At 44.2% G+C, this 15,316-nt stretch overlaps 1 protein-coding gene across 1 annotated transcript in view; it reads right to left on the reverse strand.

Annotated features, from left to right (window-relative positions):
• The window catches only part of VIT (vitrin), a 119,148-nt gene that overhangs the window by 44,785 nt on the left and 59,047 nt on the right, over positions 1-15,316 (reverse strand). The window contains exons 5-6 of the mRNA XM_065891027.1: positions 10,506-10,639; positions 5,772-5,849 (exon numbers count right to left, since the gene is read on the reverse strand). Of these exons, the coding sequence (XP_065747099.1) occupies positions 5,772-5,849; positions 10,506-10,639 (212 nt within the window). The remainder of the gene's footprint in view (positions 1-5,771; positions 5,850-10,505; positions 10,640-15,316) is intronic.

Consider the following 15,316-nt stretch of genomic DNA (forward strand, 5'->3'; position numbering starts at 1 on the left):
GGGCAGTGTCAGACCACAGCCCTGTCCAGCCATGTAGACAAATGTGAGGTGGCGTCGGGTGTTTGGACCCACTGCTCAGCACTGCTACCTGCTCATTTCCCCACCCTGATGCTGTTACCTCCTGTTGGGAGGGCAGGTCAGCACTCACCGCCCTGGATTGGGTTGGAGTTCGGCCGTCCTGTCTGCTCTTGCAGGCATCAGCCCGGCAAGGCAGGAAGTGGATCCCTCATTTACCCTGATGTTTGCTAACAGTTGGTTGCCTTTAAAGCCACCTGGAGACTGTGCCAGACAGATTGCTAAAGAGCTGGCAGCGGCCTCGGGGGTTCAGCCAGTCTTCACGCCATCCTTGGGCAAAACTAGTGTGATTTATGACATTTCCATTACTCTAAAGGAATTGAGCTTTCATAACAAGTCCTAGGGAAGTTTCTAATTTCTCTAAAGTACTCTTCTGTTATACCCTCTGGTAAACGCTACCAGGCAGTAATGCCTCTTTAGGGAGATGCAGGCCCAGGTTCATACAGGGAAAAGCCATTTAATAGAATCACTTGTATATTTTATGAAATAGGCTATAATTACTAACTTGGAGAGAAATATATAAATAAACTGACAGTACATTTTACTTGCAACGTATTAATTAAACCACAATTAATTAAGTTAAAAATAAAACTTCTACTTGGAAATAGTCAGTATTTTTGCCACTTTAAACTCATCGGCTGTGGAGGATCTGGATTATCTTTTTCTCACACCATTGGCTAATTCTGAGGTTTCTGAACGCCCCCAGTTTGCCTTTGCTGGTATTGCTTGGCTAGAGAGCAGATTAAATATCCTGAGGGCGGCCATTTTTGTTACTTGCGTAGAACACAGATGTCTTCGAGCACATCGTAAATTCAGCCAGCAGAGCCAAGTCCCTGGTCTTCCACTATCTTCCACGCAAGACCTAGTCGTTTTTGCCTGCTCTCCTTCACAGGATATAACTGTCTTTAAGAGAGAGAGAGAGAGAGAAGCTACTCTGCCCCGATGCTTCCAGTTCCTTGCTGAGCACAATGCCTGATGTGACCCAAAGTGAATTCTTCACGGGACCAGGTTCTTTTGGAGCAATGTGAAATAAAACCACCAGAATAGTTTCTTCGTACAACCTCAGATACGTGGGAGTTTGGTCTCTTTTCAGCGATTTTCGTGGGAAAACATTTCAAAACTTCCCTCAGACTCTTAACGTGTTACTCTTTGGACAAGGTCAAACCACCTTCTCAACAGCACCGAGAGGGCCTCCCAGCTTCCTACACCCGGTCAGCATCACAGTGGAGGTGATCCAGGGCCCTATCCACAGAGATTCTGATTCACTGATCTGGGCTGGGCCTTGGAAATCTGATTTGAGAACCACAGCCAGCGCCAGCCTGGCCACTAGGCTTTCTTCAGCTTCCTGAGCCTGGCTCCCTTTGCTGGAAAATGGGGACGGTCAGACCTACCTGGGGGGCTGTTGTCACAGGTAGAGATCATGTCTGTGAGGGGGCCGCACAGTGCTTGGCACGTGGTAGGCCTTCGATAAATGACAGCTGCTGACATCGTGGTGATATGCCTCCCTCTCCCCCAGTGGAAAACAGGGCTTTCGGTAGGTGTCAAATGTGAGGTGACTGAAGGAAATTGAAACCAGTTTAGCAGCAACACCTTGGGGTCAGAGGGACAGGGAAGGATTTGGCTCTTCCCGTGAGAACTTAGAACATGCCTCAGGGTTCTACATGAGGGCAGGAAGCTTAATATTCACTGAGCATCTACTATGCACCTCTTTTACAGAAGCATTCACATAGGATATTAATCACAATCCTGAAAGTCAGCCAACTATTCCCATTTTTAAGACAAGGGACAGATTCTCCAAGAGGTCAAGAAACGAGTCTCAGGTCACATGGACAGCAGGTAGCAGAGCCAGGATTTGGACGCACATTTGTTTGATGCCAAGTTCCATATTTTTCCCACAAAAGGGGAACAAAGTAGAAGTCATGAGTCACTTCAAGGTTCCTGAATGGGTTTCCCCTCAGAGGGTGGCCAGAGGTCTCCAGAGTTCTGGTGGAAGTAATCTTACTCCCAAGACAGGGTGAAGGGGTGGCCTTGGAGGGTGTTGGCAGTGAGGGCAGAAGGTCCCTGAACAGTCAAACGTATTACAATAAACTTGGGCTTGATTTTCTTCCAGGGCAAGGGATGACCAAGGGGAGTCAGGAGGGGGTTTTCCTGACACTCTAGCTCAGCAAGAGTAAAGATTTACTTTCCCTTCTCTTGTCGCGGTGCCGGCAATGTGCCTTCTCAGCTTTGGGGGAACTTCTACAAACCGACACGTACCTGTTTTTATCGAGCTCAGAGTAGCTTGAGACTCCAGCCAAATACCAGCTGCCTGTTTAATGGCTGCTAACTGCCTTGGGAACAGCGTTTAAATCTCAGGAATGTGTTTTCTCAGCAGGAGCTGCACATGGCAAAGCAAGACGCATCCTATTTTGTGAGTGAGATAATTTCCCATGAAAGAGGGTTGCTATGCTTTGGGGGGTCGTCCTAACCTGAGTTACCTGTTCACTCACATTCTTGGAGAGATCAGGAAGCGTCTTGTAGGGGCATGCTGGGGCCTGAGCAGCTGCTGGCCCTCACATCTTCATTTCTTCTGCTTCCTTCCGTTTCTAAAGGAATTTTATCACTGAAGGAAGAGTAGCAACAAAGGGAGCCACCCTTTTACGGTTCTCCGTGGAATTTTTTATTTGAATTGGTGAAACTCACTCCATGGTGGGACTGTCACTTGAAAAGAGAGGTTCCTCTAATCTTGAAGCTGGATGAGACCCCAGTATCCCTTTTATGTTGGAATCCTTATAGCTGAGCTCAGAGTCTGCCACAGAGTAGGTGCTCACTACATGGTTATTGAATGAGTGAGTGAATGAATGAACTTAAATTTTCAGACTCTGACAACCATGAATAAACTTGTGATAGGAGGCTGATGGTGATACATGGTGATGGTGTCATCGAAGGTGGAGGTGTTTTGGTAGAGGGGACAGATGACAGTAGCAATGCCTGAGGTTCTGGCTATGGCTTTTGCTAATTTTAAATGTACGTAGCAGCATGGAAATTCCCTGGCAGTCCAGTGGTTAGGACTCTGCGTATTCACTGCTGAGGGCCCGGGTTCAATCCCTGGTCGGGGAAGTAAGATCCCACAAGCCGAGCAGCGTGGCCAAAAAATATAAAATAAAATGAAATAAAATAAATAAAATAAAATAAAAATAAAGTACATGGCAGCCAAGTGTGAGAAGGCTCCCGTCTCCTCCACACTCCTCCTGGCCGTCCGTGAGTCAGGCCTGCTGGGGTGGGCAGTGCTAAGCTGGACCACAGTGCCTGGGGCAGATAGAGAAATTTTGAAAACGATCTCTGCTATGGAGGATGTAGAAACCAATGGATTTTATCAACTAAGTTGTCATTTGGCTGTAGTTGTCTTCTCTCCCCTCCACCCACTCTCCCTCCAACTTGACCTGCTTCGAGGGGATGCGATCAGATTTTGAGCCCTGAGGGTGACCCGGCACCCTGCCTCAGGGTCGCTGTGTAGGACAGGTGTCTGACACAGAGAAAGCACTTGCTGATTGATGGCTACGGTCACCGGAGGTTGTACAGCACTCTTCCTGTTGTCCAGATTCTGGCTACGACTAAAGTCAGAGGGCCCCAGTCCCCCTTTCTGCATGAGAAGAGGTGCCACTGAACTTCCTATGGGTGGGGCTGTCCCAGCAGAACCTGCCCCATCACCAACCCCACCTGACCCAGGCTCGTCAGCAGAAGGACGGGACCAGAAGAGGGGGAGGGGTCCGAGGCCACCTCTGGGGGAGAGCAGTGTTCAGGGTAAGAGGATATTCCCTTCCTTTCTTCACGCTTTGTCCTCCCCAAGCCAGACGAAGGGGCTTCAAGAGAATCTCTCATCAAGACCACGGGGCCTGCGGGGTGTGGGGGGCCCTCGTTTCCCGCTGGCCTTTCTGAGCTGCGGCACTGACAGGCTCACCTGGTGCACTGCAGGAGCAGAGCTCAAAGAGGAAGTCTGGGGGTGTATTTTGGGAGTCGAGAAGTATTCTCCCTCTCACGGGAGAAACAGGGAGTGCTTGGCATGTGGTCCCTGAAGCTGGAGGGCTTCCTTGAACATGGGGTCTGTTCCTGAAGTGGGGGAGGGGTGCTGCTGGAGGGGCTCAGGAGGCCAAATGTGAGGCGAGATGGGACAAGAAAGGCGACCAACCTCATCCCATCCTAGGTCTCCTCAGGCCCCAAAAGGGAAGAGGAGAACCCCAGCCACACCCGTGACTCTGTGTGAAGGTGCTGCTGCCAGTGGATGGGGCCCCTAACTCAGAGAAAGAGACGGGGCCAGGATACAGCGGAGCACTGTCCCCGGCTCCAGATACCCACACACAAAACCTGCTGAGAAACCACTGAGAGCCTGGACGAGACAACAGAGAGGGCAGGGACACTCTCCCTCCACCAACTGGCCAGCCACTCAAGGAGACCTCTGTCCCCTAGTCATCTTCCCCGGCCCACACCAGAAGAGGACAGGTGACATCTCAGAAATGGTCCACAGGGCACCACCACCGGCTGCCAGCTTGTGGGCGGGGTTACAGAACAGGTGGTTCCTTGCAATAAAACAAACAAACAAACAAAAACAGGTCTAGATTACTGGAATAATTAAGAAGTCGTTAAAGATAACAGTTGGAGAGGAACTGGGGTGGAAAAATGAAAAACATTCCCTATTTGAATGCTAAGGTACCTCAAATCAGGATTCTTTATATACACTGAAATTAGCATAAGAAAACATAGGATAATGGTGTAGAGAGGGGTTTCTAAAGCCAGATTGTCCGGATCTGATTCTAAGCTCTGCTACTTACTTGCTGTGTGGCAAAGGGCAAGTTACTAAACTTCTCTGGTGCTGCATTTTCCTCAAACTGTAAATTAGGGCTAAGAGCAGTACATACCCATGGTATTGTTGGGGTGAATAAATACAATAATCAGATAAAACTCTTGGAACAGTGCCTGGCACACGGCAAAAGCTCAATAAATGCTAGCTTTTATTGCCTATCCTTAAACCATATTCACCTTAAGTACATGAACAAAGTCAGCTAGCTCTTCAACTTTCTGGAAGTAATGTTAAATCCCACCATAAAACAACTCACAGCTTCTCTTTGTGTGAGAAACCAAAGCATACCTTCCCCCAGAAAAGACAATAATGCATAGTATAGCTCTTGCTTTCACACAGAAACCTAGAAAAAGGTATTTTTCTGGCCTGAGTTTTACTGTACCCCCTTGGTGATTCACAGGAAGCTGGGTCGGCACAACCTCACAGACTGTATTTTTGGCTTGGGTTGTTGAGATGAGCTGCTTGCTGCTATCACATAGGCCACATCATCCTCTTTGCTTCCCTCCATTTCATATGTAAGTAGAGACAATCTTTTCCCTTTCAGCTGCCAGGGAACATTTCCACACAGAATGTCACGTCATCTTCTAAAGTAACTATACGGTAAAATTCAGGGCAACAGTCATTCTGAATGAAAATGACACAAACTCAGAGATAATCGCAGAATTGCAAAACAAAAAATAAAGCCTCACTCTTCAGCACATTGATTTCTGTGCCCATGTTCCTGGCATCTGTTAAAATATTACTGGAGTCAGTGGAGCTTGAGCGGTTAAGTTGCTAATTTTTATCCTATCTCCTAAAACACAATATTGCCTGTTTACAAAATCAGAAGATTTAAATGAAATCACACGTGGACACTTGCCTGCTTTGGCAGCTGGGCTTTTAGATGATGAATATGTAAGAGATGATGGGTAGGTTACACCCTTTTGGGGTTTACCTTCTGCAAAAAAAAAAAAAAAAAAAAGGAAAAAAACCACAATGATTTATTTCTAGAGCTAGAGGTTTTAGATGGTTGCATTCTGTTAAGTTGACTCCCTCCTGCTGATTTGTTTCTCTCGAGTTCAATGAAATCAGTCAGTCTCCACACCCCTCTCCCTGCTGAATTGTTGATTACAATGAGAAAGTCAAGTGGCATTCTGTTTTCCTGTATCACCTATGTTTTATTAATATTAGAAAGGAGGCAATAAAACCTCCATCAGAATTAACATGAGCAACCCTTATTTTGCCCATGAAGATGTGAACTGGAAGTAAAGTTTTCATACACGGGACTCTCTGAATGTTGAATCAGGTCAGTAGATGAATGGAAAAACCCTCCCCACGTTCTTTTCTTGGTTGCTGAGAGCTCTGGCCATTGGCTGGCTATACGTGAACAGCAACCTCTCACTTCCACAGACCCCGTGGGACCCATTTGAATTCCATGGCACTAGAGAAACTTGAAAGTAGGTAAATAGAGATCGGCCTTGAAAATGACCACTTGTTGTCCACCCAGGGAGTGAAAGTTTAGATACCAGGCGAGGAGAAGGAATGCTAATGTGTATCAGGGAAACCACGGAGGCATAAAGAAGAAAAACGATCAGGGCTGGGGAGGCAAGCCGCAAGCCTGGTGTGGCTGAACACGCCTGAGAAGGCTGCAGTCCGCAGTCCTCCTCGACAGGGAGTGCGGCTTGAAATTCCACCAAGGAGTTTCATTCCACACGAAATGGAAAGTGTCACTAGAATGTAGAAGCCCCCCTGAGGCAGGTAATTTGTCTCACTTGGTGGCTGTTAAATCCCCAGGGCCTGGAGCAGTGTCTGGGATGTAGTAGATGCTCAATAAGAATAACAGAGGAATTATCTTAGTGCTTAGATCTCTGTTAAAATTTAAATGCCCTTGGGAGGGGGTCTCACCTGTTTTTCGATATTTACACCTGATAATGAAAGCATTTTAAACTCTCAACCTGAGGGAATATTTTTATAGGATGGGCTAGGGGAGGAGAGGTGAGGAGTGTCAAATGGGAGGTGGGAGGTGGAACACAATCTAGTGCCCGATTTCACCAAAGGTCCTCCTGGCACAAGGGACTGCAAGAGTCACGAGGCAGACAGAATAACAGGGTCTCAGGAGGGACTTGGGATTGGGAGCAAGAAAATCTAGGTTTCCCTTTCTGCCTCAATCATTCATTAACTGCCTCAATCTCTGAGACTCTGGGTTTTTTTATTCAGAAAATATGGATAATGATGTGGACCAACTTACCATACAAAGCTGTAGGGATCTAAAGGAAAAAAAAACAGTTCAGAAGTTTTGGAACTATGTATCACCACAGAGATGCAAAGAAGTTATTCTGGTATTACCTATAAATGTCACTCCAGGTGGGGAAGAGGCAAATGTTGGGGCTCATGGGAGTTACTTCATCTCACAAAAGCCATCTGGGAGCAGGGCTGGGCACCTGCATGTCCTCGCCCTGGGCCGGCCCTGCTCCAGGTGGACAGTGAGTGAGGTTATTTCAGACCCAAAGAGGGCGCCTTGGCTGTGGGCCTCACTTTATCCACAGCGAGCGCCGCAGAGACACCGGCTCCCTCAATTTCCTATTCTTCTCGCATCTAAAATCCTATGGTTCTCTCTGTTTCTATTCAGAAGGAAAAGGAGCTGAGCTCAGTTTTCTGCAATGTGGATCAGAGGACAAATGGGCAGCTTTAGGAGGTCCTTGCTGGACCTTTCCCATCCCTGAACTGTGGAAAGATTGTGCTGAACAAAAACACACCTCCCCTCTCCTGCCCCGTCCCAGCCCACCAAAGTGAATTAATTAAAGACGCATAGGAACATGTGAAAAGTGGAAATAAAAGCCTAGAGGAAAGTCACGGAGGCATCAGAGCCTTCAGAGGAGGACTCTGACACAATCCAGCAAACCTTGTTGGCCAGAAGCCTCTGGACAATGGAGAACCTGACCTGTCCACCGCCAGCTGAGAGCTGTAGCCGGCATTGCACTCTCCTAACTCATTCATTGGAGACCCCTAGCCATTGCAGAAGCACATGTGTTTATTATCATTGGCAGAAAGTGTTTCTGGTTAAATGTCACTAGGTTGAATGAGAGGACATGGAAGTTGAGATTTATAGGGAATAATCACAGCAGATTGATTTTCATTTAAAAAATCCAAAACATCTCTACTCTCATGGAATTAATCTTCCTTGTAAACCTCTGCTGGGATTCTTGGATTGCAGGCTAGGCAACAAAGATTGAAACCCTCATATTTCGCCAGGAGCTACTTGGTAAACACCAATGTGGAGATTATACGTCTATGATTGGCAAATTTGTATTCTAGACCTTAGCATTTTTATATGGCCCCAGTTCTGAATGTTTTGTTACAGGGCAAAGCTTGCGGTACTATGGTTGATAACCTCCCATTATTTGACATAGAAACCAGTGTAATTTGAACCCTAGGTGTGCAGAATTCCGCAGATAAGAGGAAACAGGGATTGCTTAAATAGAGAAGAATCTTAAAAGGTCTGATAGCAGTCCTATTAAAACTCTGATCAATGGATAGTAGAGGTTGGGACATGGGGTGTCTAAAGGTGCAAAAAACCCACCCAGATTGGAAGGCCTGATATTTTATGAGACATTTCTCTTTTCCTTGCTTTAGTTGGTCTTCTGTAGGTAGTTCTTTCTCAGGAGAGTCACATGGCTCCTGATTTTGTGGGGATGCCAGAAAGGTTTGCTAGAATGTAGTTTAAAATCCTGCAGTGCCTCTTTGGAGAATATGGGAGATTCAAGGTCCAGTGTAGGGTAAGTATAAGGTGAGGATAGAATGTTGTGTTGTGCTCAAATGCTAATGAGGCATGTCAAAAGCTGGAAGGGCTCCCACTGGCCAAACCTGGAAATTTTGAGCAACAGAAAGAATAATGACGATAATAGACTATAACACATTGTACTTTAAAAAAACAATCTGTGAGTCCATAGTTGTACTTGAAAAAATAGTTGTGGAGAGAGGCGGGAAAGCCCTCTTCCTTGTGTAATAACACTAGCTAATATGTGTGGAAGAAATGACAGAATTAGAACAAGTATAATTTTGCAATTTCTGATGTAATTCTTGCTACAGCAAGGATCATCAATAGATGTTAAAATCATTGGGTTAAATTTTGGAGGGAACAAGATATTCACGCTGTTTTGAAGTATCGCCCTACAGGTTGCTATTAATTACAAAGTATCTTTACCATGAAGAGATAGGGTAAAGTATCCAAGTAATCAAAGTTAGCATCAGCAACAAATGGACAAAATGCTATTGTGTCTCCTGATATGGCCAGTTGTGATACTACACAATGGATATGCTATGATACCACCTATGTAGTATCCCTGACAAAATATTTAACCTGAATCCAACCACGAGGAAATAGCTGGACCTGTTTGTGGTCCAGACTGTGGACATAGTACTAGATGACTGGCTGGGACTTCAAAAATGTCATCACTACTTATGAACAAAAAAGGAAGTGTGGTGGTAGACAGTTCTAGATTAAAGGAGACTAAAATGGACATGACAACTAAATACAATGGATGATTTTTGATTGGATTGTAGATTCCCCACCCCCCCAAAAAAGAAGAAATTACTGTGAAGAATATTTGGGGGATAGTTGGATACAACTGAATAAGAACTTTTTCTTATTATTTCTTATTTATTAATATTTATTAAATTATTGTATCAGTGTTAATTTTTTAGATGTGGTACTGTGGTTATTTAGGAAAATGTTTTAGCTCTTACCATACGTGTGCTGAAGTATTAAGGGATAAAGTGTCATCATGCCCACAGCTTATTTTCACACAGTTCAAACGAAATATAAATAGATAAAGCAAGTATAGCAAAATATTAACAATTGGTGAATCTGGGTGAAGAGAATATGGTATTCATTGTACTATTTTTTAAACTTTTCTGTAAATTTAGAAGTTTTCAAAATAAAAAGTTAGGTTGGGGAAATTCACAAAAATAAAAAGAGGGGAGCAGGCAGGTCATGATGATAGTACAAAGACCTTGGTTATCTTTTTATTGTGAAATAACACAGCTATGAGTTCATTGATATTACCTCTTTGGAAGAGGGAAAAAAAAAAAAAAGAGTGAAAATGATTATCTGTAACATCTTGTGGAGCCAGATAGTGAGAATGGACTAAACAGTGAAACAATTAATTAAAAAAAAGAAATCTCAAATAAAATTGTAGCTCAGTGTTCTAAAAACCTGTCCCTATCTATCCATTTACCAGAATTCTCAAGGAATAAGCTTCACAGATATGAGGCACATTTGGCGTAACTAAAGGAGTAGTTCAAAAATCCAGTTATTAAACGTAATTCACTTAACTAAAAGTTTGATTGGACTTACTGATAGCTGCTGTGTGTTTAAAATGAGTAATTGGAGCCTTTTAATATTTCCAGACTTTGTAGTGATTTATCACTGAAATTATAATTCATTGTTTCATGATCTTAACTATCAGAAGAACTAATGCTTCAGATTTTTATGAAATGAGGTGGGCCATAAACGAAAACTAATGGCACACTGAAAAGAGCCCATTTCATCCCGTGAGGTAACTTAACCGAAGTGCCAGTTGTAGGGCAGCATTTCTCCAGGGTGTGGGCATACCTGAGACGACAAAGGATTCTCTCCATCGTGGAAGGGATAATGACTGGACACCATTGGAGTAACTCCCTTTATAGCCAGACTGTCCAGCAACTTTCCGAACAAGTATTTTCCCTCCTGAATTATCGAGCACACCACTGTGAAAAAAAAAATTTTTTTTGAAGAAAGGACAGAAAAATATTGTTTGACATATAACAGACTTTGAAACCAGCCACCATCTTTATTTTTTTCCTTGTTCTACATGTTATACATTTAAAAAAATTGATTGGAGTATAGTTTATTTACAGTGTTGTGTTAGTTTCAGGTGTACAGCATAGTGATTCAGTTACACATATACATATATTCATTCTTTTTCAGATTCTTTCCCTATATGGGTTATTACAGAATATTGAGTAGAGTTCCCCGTGCTATACAGTGGGTGCTTGTTGGTTATCTAATTTATATATAGTAGTGTGTATATGTTAATCCCAAGCTCTTGATGTATCCCTCTCCTCTTTGGTAACCATAAGTTTGCTTTCAAAATCTGTGAGTCTGTTTCTGTTTTATAAATAAGTTCATTTATATCATTTAAAAAAATTAGATTCCACATATGGGTGATATCATATGATATTTGTCTTTGTCTGACTTAGTTCACTTAGTATGATAATCTCTAGGTCCATCCATGTTGCTGCAAATGGCATTATTTCATTCTTTTTTTATGGCTGAGTAATATTCCACTGTATACGTGTACCACATCTTCTTTATCCACCTCTCTGTTGATGGACATTCAGGTTGCTTCCATGTCTTGGCTATTGTAAATAGTGCTGCAATGAACATTCTCTTTCTCAAGATTGCTTTGGCTATTTGGGGTCTTTGGTGTTTCCATACAAATTAAAAAAATTTTTGTTCTAGTTCTGTGGAAAATGCCATTGGTAATGTGATAGGGATTGCATTGACTCTGTAGATTGTCTTGGTGGTCTAGTCATTTTGACAATATTGATTCTTCCAATCCAAGAACATGGTATATTTTCCCATCTATTCGTGTCATTTTCGATTTCTTTCATCAGTGTCTTATAGTTTTCAGAGTACAGGCCTTTTGCCTCCTTAGGTAGGTTTATTCCTAGGTATTCTTTTTGATGCCATGGTAAACGGGATTATTTCCTTAATTTCTCTTTCTGATCTTTCCTGATTAGTGTATAGGAAAGCAAGAGATTTCTGTGTATTAATTTTGTATCCTGCAGTTTTACCAAATTCATTGACGAGCTCTAGTAGTTTTCTGGTAGCATCTTTAGGATTTTCTATGTATAGTATCATGTTATCTGCAAACAGTGACAGTTTTACTTCTTCCTTTCCAACTTGGATTCCTTTCATTTCTTTTTCTTCTCTGATTGCTTGTGGCTAAAACTTCCAAAACTATGTTGAATAAAACTGGTGAGAGTGAACATCCTTGTCTTGTTCCTGATCTTAGAGGGAATGCCTTCAGCTTTTCACCATTGAGAATGATATTAGCTGTGGGTTTGTCATATATGGCTTTTATTATGTTGTGGTAAGTTCCCTCTCTGCCCACTTTCTGGAGAATTTTTATCATAAATGGGTGCTGAATTTTGTCAAAAGCTTTTTATGCATCTATTGAGATGATCATATGGTTTTATTCTTCAGTATGTTAATGTGGTGTATCACACTGATTGATTTACAGATATTGAAGAATTCTTGCATCCCTGGGATAAATCCCACTTGATCATGGTGGATGAGCCTTTTAATGTGTTGTTGGATTTGGTTTGCTAGTATTTTGTTGAGTATTTTTGCATCTATGTTCATCAGAGATATTCAGCCACCATCTTTATTTAGAGATAGGAAAGCAGGGAGAGTAAGAAAACCTTCACCTTGACCTGCAGCCTAACCCCCAAGAACAATGCTCCCATCACGTGGCCTGGCATCTGTCTTCCCATGTTCGATGTCCTTCTCTTTTGTATTACAGGACATGACCATGCCTCAAATTTCTTTTCTTTGGTTGCTTAATTCCTACTAGTTCTCCCTGAAGTAAAACCTGTTCCCTGACAATTTCCAATTTGGTTTTGTGACATCACAGAATGACTCCAACTATTTCAAAAGGTGGTACTTTATTAAAAGCAAATTATTCCTTTTATTTTGGGCTAGGGAAGGAAGGTGTGTAGCTAAATTAAACTCATTTAAAAGAGTCCCCAAAGTCTGGTAATTGTTTCTTTAATTTCTTGGATTTTGAAGGTTTTAGATCCTGATGTGATAGTAACTGACATATCTACCTCTTTGCCTCCATTGAAGCTGGGGCTCCAGTATGTCAATTGCTTGTCCCAGAGCCTAACATGGCTCCCTTGGGTATCTGTAATTTACAGCACAGGGGAGCTAAAAATGTCCTTAGATTTGTTCCCATCAACACCCTTCCTTCCCTACAGGAATGAGCGTTGCCATTTCCTGCCCTCCCACCCTCATGGTGAGTCAACAACTTTCAACACTCAACTTCCCAACAACTTGGAAAGAAAGTGATAATAATACTTGACATATAAAGCCCTTAATTGCTTTAGAATCATCCGCACTAACGGATCTCACTGAGTTCTCCTAGCAAACCTACTGGCTGTGGAGCAGAGGGAATGCTGTTATTCCCACTTCACAGAGACAGGCTTAGACAGGTCGAGGGACTCCCTCCAGATTTTGTAACTTCTAAATTGCAAGGTAGGGATTTGAACCCAGGTCTAAATGACCTGGCATCCTGGGTTTGCCCCACTTGGTCACAGTTGCCTCAAAAGCCATGGGCATCTCCCAACACCAAGTCCTCATCCCTCCTTCATGTCTTTGCAACCCTGCCTGCCCTTCTTCAGGCAGCTCTCAGTCGGGGCCCCTCACTTCTCCCAGCTGCAGCCAGGCCGGCCTCTTCTCTCCTGACGGCCCACTTGATTCCCACTCCTGTGGCTCTGTTCATGCTGCTCTTTGCTCTGGAGAACCTGTGCCTTCTCTCCAACACCTCCTTCTCCATGACTTTGCTATGCCCCTTCCTAACAATGCCTTCAAATCTTGTCTTTCCATGGAGACTCTGATTTTATTTGGTCTTGTGCTACTTCCTAAAAATTCCTTGAGTTAACTTTGTCTCCCAACTAGATTAGAAATTTTCTTATGGGAAGACAGTGTTTTTGCTTCTGCGTTAGAAGGCCTGTCGGTGTGTGGACACCACTCATGCTGGCTTGGGAAAGCCAGTTATTAGGCTGCTGGATTGTGCCGGTTCATTTCACTATGGTACTTTGAAATCAGCCACGGTGGGAGTATTTATACCGCAGATGTTGGTAAATCAGTACCCCCCAGCCCTCCATTTAGGAGGGCTGGTCGGTGAACCTTTACCACCACACCACTGGCATAGGCTGAAAATTCAGATTAGTTTTTTAAAAATTACCCTGATTATCCCATGGTCCCTAACTGACAAGTGGGGGAAACAGAAATAGCTCTTATCTTTTTATTCCCCCCCTGGAGAAATTATTCTGCCCCTGGATTTATATTCCATTGTATTGAGGAAATGTTCGTGCACTCATTCTTGTTTAAAAGTCAGAAGCGCTGTAGCTGCCACTCAGAGTGGAAAGAGGGGCTGAGCTTCCCTTTGCTCAGGCTGTTTAAAGGGAATGGGGTGGGCCTGGGGGGTTCTCAGGCTGGACAGGGAGGCTGAGATCCCTTGTGACAGTTATATAAGACCCCAAACCCAGACTTTGGGAAAGGCACGGAAACAGGACTCTTGTCTTCTCATGAGATGTTCCTGTTGTGGAAGAGAGTGATGTCCTGTCTTGTGAGTGGACTTCACTGGAGGCCGTGCACGTTCCCTGACATTGTCCTAGAGGAGGGCAGATCCTGGGGCAGTCAGTGGTCTGTCAACTCCTGGAGGCGACAGAAATCCCAGGGGAGGAATGCACCGGACGCTTGTTCACCACAGGAGATACCAGAGGAGGGAGAGAGCCTGAAAGGCTGTGGTTGTACTTATGAAGCCGATGGGGCCTCAGAGCCATGGTAGTTTGGAGAATTTATATAAATGCAACCTCATGTGTACCCTCATTTTTAAAAAAATTTTTTTTTTTTTGCGGTACGCGGGCCTCTCACTGTTGTGGCCTCTCCCGTTGCGGAGCACAGGCTCCAGAGGCGCAGGCTCAGTGGCCGTGGCTCACGGGCCCAGCCGCTCCGCGGCATGTGGGATCCTCCCGGACCGGGGCACGAACCCATGTCCCCTGCATCGGCAGGCGGACTCTCAATCACTGCGCCACCAGGGAAGCCCTGTGTACCCTCATTGAGGTGGAGGCACTTCATATATATTCTCTCAAAGAACAAAACCAGTTCCACTCCTTTGCATTCCTCAGACACCCTGCATGATGCTGAACATGGCTTTGAGGTTCACCTCCTCCCTGACCCTGGCACCAGGGCACTGGGATAATCTGAGGGTCAGCTTCGTGGCTCGGAGAAAAGGGACTGCCCACAGCGAGGCCAGGTTTTGAATGGCTGCCATTCTCAAGGTGGGCGTCTGGTCAGAAATCCATGCTCTGCATGGAGATGGCCTCTTCGTTGTCCCAGCTCAGAGAACTTTCCCCTCTCTCCAGGCCTTGGTCCCACTTTAATCACAGAAATTAGTTCAGGATAAGACTGAGCCAAAATATGATGCCTCAAACATGTTCATCATCCCTTTGGTTTGAAAGAATCAAGGGGATCGCTCATAATGAGGGATCTGATTGTCATAGTCTGTATGAAATTTAAATCCTTTAAGCTAAATCTGAATTTCTAAACCAAAGTGTGCTCTCTCCAGTTTCCCAGTTCCGACTGCAGGGGACTCT

This window comes from Phocoena phocoena, chromosome 14 (assembly GCF_963924675.1).
Source record: "Phocoena phocoena chromosome 14, mPhoPho1.1, whole genome shotgun sequence".
NCBI classification, from domain to species: domain Eukaryota; kingdom Metazoa; phylum Chordata; class Mammalia; order Artiodactyla; family Phocoenidae; genus Phocoena; species Phocoena phocoena.